Here is a 10,189-nt window from a genome sequence, read left to right on the forward strand (position 1 = left end):
AAAAAAAAACTAGTTTAAACAGAAATACAGAGAACAAATTTTTCCTCTGCAGGTTGATCCAATGGTTTGTTGCTTCCCTGTAGAAAAAGGTCTCTATCTCTGTTTGGAATTAACATGCCTCAGATTTTAGTCCTTGGTTAATGCTGTACCATTTCAGTATACACATGGCCATGTAGCATTAGTATTTTCTTCACTTGAAGGTATTTAATAAAGGATGACTTGATTTTAATGTTTAAACTCACGAAAAATTAGATTAACAGGTTTAGCTCTTTGAATCTCATTAAATGGTTTTCTTCTACTCTGTTAATACATGCAAATCTTGGCACCCTCTCAGATTCTCTGTAACAAAACTAAAACAGCAACCTTATAGCTGGGTGCCATTTTCCTTTGTAATGCCATAGCTGTGCTAGGATGAACTCCAAATCTAAAATGGCAAAGAGGATTGATAGGCTTTTTGAATGTATAGAGGGAAGTGGTGAGAACTATTGCCCATGTTTAGCTAAAGCCCATTTGTGCTTGCTTGTTTGGAAGATCTAGTAGCTTTTCTCTGCAACTAAATCCTGCATTTCCTGTTCATACATGCCACTTTGTTTAAATTTGACTATTGGAAAAAATGGTTGTGACCCAGATTGCTCGATAGGATTTTGTCATTATTTAGCATTCAGAAACTTGGACTAGTGACTTTTTTCTTCTCCTTTCAGCACAAAATCTTGGAGGCTCTTATTGGAAGAAGTCCTGCTAGCACTGATGGGACTTGCAGATTCTTAGGCCGTTTAATGTAAACATCCATAGTGTGTAATTATCATGAAGAAGTTGTATCACTGCTGCATTAGTTAATGTACTGTAGAGTAACTGCAAGTAGCGATTGGTTATCCAGACTTGTAACTCATGTTAAAAAAAAACAGATCTATTTGTTATAAAACCAGACTGATTCACATTAATTACACCATTTTCTGGCTGTCTAGGTTTATATCAGGTTGGGTTTGATTTGCAGATACCAATATGAGGTATGAGATGCAACTCTTCAGTAACTCAAGCTACAGATAAAAAGCAGAGTTTGCTTTCTAAATGATAGCATGTCCCAGATAGTTCTTCCAGCTTCCTCATCAGTCCCTGGTTTCAAAGTTGCTGGCTCCTCCTTATCCTGCTAAATCTTTTCCTTTGGCAGGATTTGTTACTAAACCTACTGCACAGTTCTTGTTAAATAAGGTGGGGTTTGGACTAGACTTTATCGAACTAGACTTTTGGTTTCTACAGGTCTCTCTTAGATGCCATCTCACTACCAAAAGAAAAAAAAAATTAAAAAAAAAAAACAAACCCAAACAACTGGGATGAAACAGCAGGCAGCTTTTTGTGCTCGCATATTACACCTATACTTAAAAAGATTGTACATAGCTGAAAACCGTTGTTTAACAACTGAATGATTTGATACTCATGCTTGTGTAGTGCACTGTACTTCGAAGTGCCCTCAGCTTGAATGTTGGAAGCCTAGTGATTCACATCCCTTTAAATAGGAAGACATTGTGGCTACATATGACCAATTGGGAATTGTTTTCAGATTCTTGCTATATGTGAATGAACCAATTCCAGCAGTATGGTTTCCAGTGTGCTTTTCAGTCTGATAAGGTATCCAAGGTATAAATTTTTGCAAAGTTAACCTTGAGGCAAGTGGTGATAAAGCTCTATAATACGTTATTGTGAAAGCTGGAAGAGCAACAACTTGAAGGTTTAAGCAATTTGAGGAAAAAGTTAGCTGAGGAAAAGAGAACTAGTATGGGATGCCACAAACTAAAACCTGTAAAAGGTTTGTATAGCAGATTGATTTTCACTAGCTAGTGAAACTTGAGAAGCAGCAGCAGAGGGGCTGGATTGTGAAGTGCAAAGACAGGCTGAACAGCTGAATGAGGCTAGTATTAATTTTGTGTGTGTGTATATATATCACAGCAGAGAACAATAAACTTTCCCTGTTTAGACATCAAGAAAAGAAATACTGGATATGTGGCTGGTGGCAGCTGTTGCTGCTGCCCCATGAATCTGTTTCCAGTGAAACCTGTGCAAGTGGTACATGAAATACTATCTTAAACACAAACCTCTGTGGAAGTTGGAAGTCCTGCAGTGACCTTAATTAACACTTAGAGAAATATGGATGAAGATCTTAAGCTGCAAGATGATAGATAGAAGAGCAAAGGGGAAACCTGTAATTTCAAAACTTTGGTTATACCTGCTAATATCTGAAGACACCTGAAGATGATTTTGTCTTGTCCATCTAAACACTTTGGTCTGTGACCAAAGCCAGACCCAGAAACAAGTTCATGTTCTGCCTCTTAAGGTTTCAGTCTTTAACAGAGTATTTAGTTCTAAATGTTATTACTTGCTGCTTATTTCCACTATTTTGTGTGTGAGTGTTTTAATAAATGGGAAAACTAGTACATGTGTCTAAGGATTGCTTGTAGTACTGTAGCACTCCTTCCCTCCGATGGTCAAAAGGGATTCTGACCACTCAAAGGGTATTTATGCTGTAAGTGGAAGTGTTGCTGTTTTTTGAGAGAAAAGAGTTGGACATTACAGTTATGAATATGGAATATGGCTGTCTGGGTCATGGTGTTTCTGTGGGCCATGGACTTCCTCATGCAGTTTCTTTGTATAGGCAAAGTTACTTAACTTTTTTGATAATTTTGAGTACTGTGAATTCACAGTAAAACTGCTTGCCTGATTTTTCCTAGTAAAATGTTGAATTGCAAGTCAAAATTAAGTAGTAGGACTCTTATTCTGTCTCACATGCATGGGTCTCAATTTCTCTAGTCTTTCATGAGTGGTCTGAGTTACAACACACTTTTGTCCAAGATGAGGTGTCCAGTTAGAAGTTCTTCTTTAGTTTGAAGCTTGAGTAAGCATTACATATATTGCTGCGAAGAGAATTTTGCCATGATAAAAATAACAAGGCTTTGTCAGAGCCCTTAGTTTACCTTAATGAGTTGTTTAAGGGGCGTACCTCTCTGGGAATCATTCTACCATCCAGTAAAACATTTGCTATTGTAGATATTTTCAAGTAAAATAAGCCAAAGGCTGCTTAATCTTCTGTTCTTGCATATTTTTTGGTAAGTAAAGATATGTTTCTCTGAGGCCACTTTCAAGCCTGAAATCTTTGCCCTGTAACTGCTCAGTTCATAGGAATCCTAGCTGTTTTGTCACTTTGCCACAGTGTATCAGTATTTTAAACAGAGAAAAACATTAATACTGCTTGTAGGTGCCAGGTAACATTTTAGAAGGTGTCTAGAAGTGGTCTATCCAGCTGTGTTCCATGAGTTACAGCATCCAAAGCCAACTGTTCTTGCTCTAGTTGTTTACTCTATTTGTCAAAATAGATTTTAGTTTTGTTGCAGGGAAGCCAGAGTAAGAAAATATAAGCATCTTTAAAAACAGTTTAGAAGCAGTTGACTTGTGTTATTGTAATGTAGAACTGACTTGACCTGTAGGAATATTGCCCATTCTGTGATACAACATATTGCTTGTCTTAAGTCACATAACCCAAGTGAAGTATATAGGAATGGCAGTAAATAGTAAAATAGGTGTGTCATCATATCTCAGTAGCACAATGAGAAATAATATCTGAAAAAGAGTAAAAGCCTAGAAAGAATGTGTTTAAGTTGTCACAGATGTTGAAGTGCTGTTGCATCCGAGGTACCAGAGATGCGCATTAACCATCATCCCTCTCCAGCAGGTTCATGGAGAGCAAGTTGCTCAGGTCCACCTAGATGGGAGTGTCTTCTCAAGATGTAGATTCTGAAACCTCTTTGGGTAGCCTGCTTCAGTGTTTAACGATGCTGATGGTGAAGCTTCTCCTGTTACCTAATAGGAATATTTCTTGCCACAAATCTGGTATCTCTTGTGCTTTTGTGCAGGTCTAGGAAGAATCTTGCCCTGTATTTTGTAGGCCTCCATTAGCTAGCAGAGGTAGTAGTAAGACACACCTGCAAGCACCTTTAGTCCAAGCTGAACAAACACATCTTCATTGTATGCTATGTGCTCTAGCTGTTGCAGTGGTGCTCTGCTGGACTTGTTCTGGTAGTCAATGTTTCTTTTTTACTGGGGTGCCCAAAATGGCACTGTTGCAGATGCAGTTCCAGTCAGAGTAGAAGGAAGCGATTGCTTCCCTGGACCTGTTGGCTGTACTTCTTAGTGACTCCAGGTATTCTTTTGTATTTTTGAGTTGCAGATGAGCACCGGTAACTACATGCTCTGTTTGTTTGCAGAAAGCCACCTCATATCCCAGCAAAGTTGCATTGTATCTGTTCAACCCTCAGCCTGTGCTGTTGCATGGTGTCACATTGTTCCAGGTGCGGGACTTCTGCCTCTGTTAAACTTTGAGTACTTCTTTCAAGGGGCTGGAAGAATAGGCTCTCCTGAATCCTACCATCTGGTGTGCTGGGCCTCTGATCCCCAGTTTGATCTACAGATTTACAGAGGATACAATCTGTTTCATTGTCCAGTTGATTAATGAAGAGGTAAAACAAGTGTGACCTCAGTATTGACTCCCAAGGAATGCCAATGTTTTCAAATTATGTTGTTCACAACAATTTATAACTCTTCCCCAAGAAACTATTTCCTTCTGTATGCTTTTGTGAAAGCTCACTGTATTCTGAGATGCAGAAAAGACAGACTGCATTATCTGTAAACAAGTTCTCATAATCTGAGTTTTCAGTGCATGAAATGATTTTTTTAGGCTTTAAGATTTTTTTTATCCTTGTAAATTATCTGAAACTAGTTAATTCACTTCTTGGAAGAAACCTTTGTTTGAAAATATTAGTACATTGAGCCCAAGGCTTTTCTAATCCACTGGAATGAGAAACTTCATCAGTGGACTTGAAGAGTCAACTATATTTTACTTCAGGTAGTCATGGCTATAATCACTTGTCATCCTGTGTTTAAAAAATTTTGTCTTGAATCCTGGCTGTTTGGCTCTGCTGGGTCAGCACTATGTAACTGCCACCACTTTAAGAAGAGAGTGTTATGCATCAGAGGCTTGGTAGCTTTCCATGTATACTCTTGTTCCAAATGATCAAGATGTGTCAGTAATATTCACGATGATCATTCTGGATGACAAGTAGTTACCTTAATTCAGGTTATTCATTATAACTTATTCTAAATTATGGCATGTGGAGCAATAAGTTGATTAAAAATGTCATGTCGCCCTATTTGGTAACTTCTTAGTTCAGAAGGAAAAACTAAAATTTAGTTAGATGAACTTGTGACATATTCCATAGAAATGTTTTTTCAAGGTCAAACTACTCAAAATATTTACCATCGTCTATTTGATCCAATTACTGTAAGGAGCCATCAGAAGGTCTTTTAGTTGTTTTTTAATTCAAGTAACCAGCAGGACGGCTGCAGATGATATTGACAATACTGTCTGCAATTATGAAGCATCTTCACTTTAGCATTTTGTACTTTATCGGAAACTTCACCTTTTCTGTGGACATGTCATGCTAGCATGGAGTGCTGTGTGGTGTGCTACCTTACAATTTTTTGCCCCCTTTTGAAAGTTAAGTACTGTTGACTGGTGTTAAGGAATAGGGGGCAGAAATCAGTTTTTGCTGCATAACTGAGATCTAGTGTGGAAAACCAGGAAGGGTTAGTTCAGCCGAACTCCTTCCTTGTGCTTTCACTCTGTATGTGTTACTGGAGAAGCATGCTTTCTCTAATCAAGCTGTTTTGCACTATAATCTGCAGAATGTGCCTAGCTGCATGTTTTCCTTGTGTCCAGTAGTTGTGAAATCCCAGTTTAACTTCTTTTTTGCCTGCTGATACCGTGTAAGGGACTTCAGAAATCAGTCTGTTGCATAAAGTAGTATTTAACTCAGTATTTTAAATTATTCTGCTAGTTTTATCAAGTATAAGGCATTGGAGAACTGTTGAAGGAATGGAGTTGTATATTTTGGTTACAAACATTCTAGACACTGTAGGGATTCAGTTTGTGTGGCATCTCCTTGGCAAGGTCAAGTAGCAGACCTTCCTGAAGAAGACCTATCCTTAACTCCTAACATGTCTTTCCCCAGGAAATAGTGAGCTATATAATATGTGGTATTGTTAAAGCAGCAGTTATCTAATGTGGAAGTTGAATCTTTAAATAATTACTTTCAGAAATTGATGATTGTCAGCTTGTTAGGTGGCTGCGAAAAGTTAAACTATATAAGCAGCAGGATACCACTCAACTTTAGGAGGTGGGAGGTCTGTACTTAAACTACACCTAGGGCGTATTTCCAAACCTGGGGTCAGAACTGAGGGATGAACAGGCAAATCCTGTGTTGCTTACTTTCTCTAGTGTTCAGATTTAGATACCAGTTTCTGCTCTGAAATGGGCTTTAGGTGAGGTTTGAAATGAGAGAGACAAGAGATCATGAACTCTGTTCGTGAACTCAGTGCACCCCTCCTGGCACTGGAGAGAGAGGTCTGCCAGCTGGCTTGCATGTCCTGCTGTCTGCCCTCTGACATGACCACTTGAATGTTACAGACTCAGTGTCCTGTACAAGCCTTTATGCTGCCTGTCTGTAGTCTTAAGAATGCCTTGACAATTTGATTCTTAATTCTGTTACAATCTGCCACTTCGTAATGGAGGATGCTACTAAGTATTTTTAGATGGGGCTGTATTTGTGGTGTTAGAGGAGTAAGATGTAGCCAGTACTGTCAGGGTACAAATAAACCCTCTGCTGTCTGGGTCACAAAAGGCCCGGTATGTGGTGGAATTTTTTGCCTACACAACTTAACATTGCAGTTAACTGATTTTTACAAAACAAGCAATGCTGGTGGAGAGATGTTTTTTCAGAGTCCTGAAATGTAGTTTCAGTATCAAATCTGTATCTTTTTCTTATGGCTACAGTTTATCTAAAATGAGAAGTTACTAATTAGGATCTGTGCCAGAACAGGCAATAATTGACATATCTGTAGTAGAAATTGCACCCAATAGTAATGGCGTTTTCTGTGTAACTTAGCTTAATGTTACCTGTTTTCGCATTGACTCTACCATAATAACAAATATTCCTCTTGTATACCTTTTTGGTAGAGGAGAGTAAATCTGAAATAGGATAGACTGTTTCGGTGGGAAGGGACCTACAACAATCTAGTCCAACTGCCTGACCAATTCAGGGCTGACCAAGTTAAAGCTTGTTATTAACTGCATTTTCCAAATGCCTCTTAAACACTGACAGGCCTGGGGCATCGACCACCTCTAGGAAGCCTGTTCCAGTGTTTGACCACTCTCTCAGTAAAGAAATGGTTCCTAATGTCCAGCCTAAACCTCCCCTGGTGCAGCTTTGAACCATTCCCATGCATCCTGTCACTGGATCCCAGGGAGATGAGCTCAGCACCTCCCTTTCTGCTTGCCCTTCTCAGGAAGCTGTAGAGAGCAATGAGGTCGCCCCTCAGCCTCCTTTTCTCCAGACTAGGCAAGCCCAAAGTCCTTGGCCTCCCCTCACAGGACATTCCTTCCAGCCCTGTGACAAGCTTTGTTGCCCTCCTCTGGATGTATTCAAGGCCCTTCACAACCTTCTTACATTGTGGGACCCAGCAATGGTGCTTCTAAAAGGTGGTTCTTCAAAACTGGCCAGAACTCATAGGGAATAGAGTGTAATTGTTCTTCAGAGCTGAATACTCTCCAAAACTGTTAAATTATCCTATAAATTGGAACTAGCTGATTTTCATTTGTTCTGTGTTAATCGGTACTACTTGCTTTCCTTTTAGATCAGTGTATTGTTACTCGGACATACCTCTTCCTTCATAAATTTTGGTTCTTCAGTGCTGCCTATTACTTTGGGAACTGGGCATTCATTGCAGTAAGTACTTAGATTATAGAGATTGCAGAATCACATTGGATAATTTACAGTAGTTGTCATTGAATCATTTATATCACCAGACTGCCATTCAGTTTTACATATATTGCCCTTGTAAGCCCTTTAATTGAATAATAGTAACTTATACTACTTATTTTAAATTTGCAGGTCTTTTTAATTGGATTAATTGTTTCATGCTGCAAAGGCAAGAAATCGGTCATTGAAGGTGAAGTGGATGAAGATGATTCAGACATGAGTGATGATGAACTGTCTGTTTATTACCATTGATAGCCTTTTGCCTTCAAGATGGAAAAATGTAACTCAGTTATATTGAAAGTCATACCCATATGGAATTGGTATCCAAATAAGCATCCTTGCACCTGTAAAAATAGAGGAAATAAGTGTACTCACTTAAAGGGGTAAAAAACTGAATATCACTTTTTGAGTATCACTGTTATATCAGAACAAATATTGAAGCTCGGTTTGACTAATGTATAGAAAATACTGTTTTATGATCAAATGTGTATGTAACTTTCTGATGTATAATTTGGTGAGCTACAAATTTCATAACTTGTGATGGTTTTCTGTTAAGTTTTCTTAAATACTTTCATGCTGAACTTGTAGGACTTTTTTATGCAAGCTTATAAATAAAACTAGCTAAAATCCTGCAAAACAGCTGGTGTAAACACTGCTGGAAAGATTTGGATGAGGTTTACACTTTCAGAAGGATGTGACTTAACTTTTGCATCAGTTCTGCTGGCATTTTTGGGATTCCCATATAACACTATAGCTAAAAAGAGACTGTCCTTTAAGCGTGCCAGAAACATCTACTTCAGTGCTGAGTTCACAGTATGTAAAGAATAAGTCGGTTTTGTACTGTTACCTGCACTGAGTTACCATGGGAATCCTCAGGTAACTATGAGGTGGCTCTTGCTCTATCAAGGGAAATCATTAGTGTAAATGACAATATTCAGTATTGTTGCAGTGTTTTAGTACAGTTCAGTTCTGAAACTGCCAGGTGCCTGACTTAGTGATAACCGATGGAATAATTGTGATTAACTTTTTAACTTATTTTCTTTAATGCAAATTGTCTAGTTTGAATTTTTTTCAATAATTAATGTAAATTGTCGACTTGTTTACAAGCCAATATGTTTATATAAACACAGTTCATAAATATTTTTGTCATTCATGTTGTCTTTGTAAAGTAGTGTTATTTTGACTATATAGTTGCTGAGCTATATTTCTAAGCCTGAAAAATACCTTCAAATAACCTTTGACAGACTCTGAAAGAAAATGTTTACAAGATGTTTACAAGTACAGGTTTTTAAAGTTCTGTTGCTACCTGAGGGAAATCATAGTCCATGCAAGCACATGGAAATATAACTTGGGTAATCTTTTTGTAAGACTAATTGTTAAATAATTACTGAAATGTAAAGGAGTGATTAATATAATGTCCTGCTTACATGTTTGCAAACTCTTAAAACTGGCAGGTTTCTGATCAGTTATTTCAAAAACAGCCTGCCTCTTCCTGCAGTATTTCAGAACAGTAGGCTCTCAGGAACTTCTGAATTTTAATTTAGTTTCAGTATTTCAAGAAGTCTTAGGTGAGTTGCTTAGTTAATATATGAACACAGGGAACTGATGCTTGGAATCTTACAGGAACAAACAGAACTCAAGTATTTTAGCAAGCCTTCTGCGCTAACTGCTCCATAATATACACGTTCATGTGGCAGCCTGGAAGAATGTCTGATATAGCTTGATTATAAGCTGCAAATACACAGTCAGGTCGGCTCAACTATATAGTAATCAATCTGTTTGCTACTGATGAGACATTTGAAAGGACAGAAATGTATTCAAACACTGGTAGTAGGTACTGAAACTTGACTAGGCAGTCTGAGCTCCCTTTGACTAGAATTAGCTGAACACTATTTGAACACGACCATTGGGGAAACTTGCAAGGAATTAGTTATAAGAAGTTCAAATAACTCAAATGGAAGGTGGAACCTGATGTTGAGTGTCTGGAAGCTGCATCGAGAGGGTATCAAGAAGTTAAACTTCTTTGTGGGTGTCCTGGTGGAAGACTTGAATGAGCCAATTTAAATAAAGTTAACTGTTCAGACATTGTTATTTTTTGTGGGTTTTGTTCATATTTCATCTTCAGCTTTAACCAATGATATTTGACACTTCCTTCTTTGGCTGTATCATGTACAGATTTGTTCATGTTTCTGGATGTAAGATTGGGGTGCAATATCCAGTTTTGCAGAGTTATATCCATTCTATCTTAACTTCTTACTGGGAGATTGCTGCTTGTCTGGGCAAGATTAGCAGGAAGGTGTTGGTTTCATGCCATGTAGCTGCCTGTG

General features: G+C 38.2%; 1 protein-coding gene across 1 annotated transcript in view; it reads left to right on the forward strand.

The window, feature by feature from the left end:
• The window catches only part of LMBRD1 (LMBR1 domain containing 1), a 78,752-nt gene extending 69,737 nt beyond the window's left edge, over nucleotides 1–9,015 (forward strand). The window contains exons 15-16 of the mRNA XM_064447842.1: nucleotides 7,738–7,829; nucleotides 7,995–9,015. Coding sequence (XP_064303912.1) covers nucleotides 7,738–7,829; nucleotides 7,995–8,114 — 212 coding nt within the window. The 3' untranslated portion in view covers nucleotides 8,115–9,015. The remainder of the gene's footprint in view (nucleotides 1–7,737; nucleotides 7,830–7,994) is intronic.
• Nucleotides 9,016–10,189: the final 1,174 nt, after the last annotated feature.

The sequence above is a fragment of the Phalacrocorax carbo genome, chromosome 3, assembly GCF_963921805.1.
Source record: "Phalacrocorax carbo chromosome 3, bPhaCar2.1, whole genome shotgun sequence".
NCBI lineage: Eukaryota > Metazoa > Chordata > Aves > Suliformes > Phalacrocoracidae > Phalacrocorax > Phalacrocorax carbo.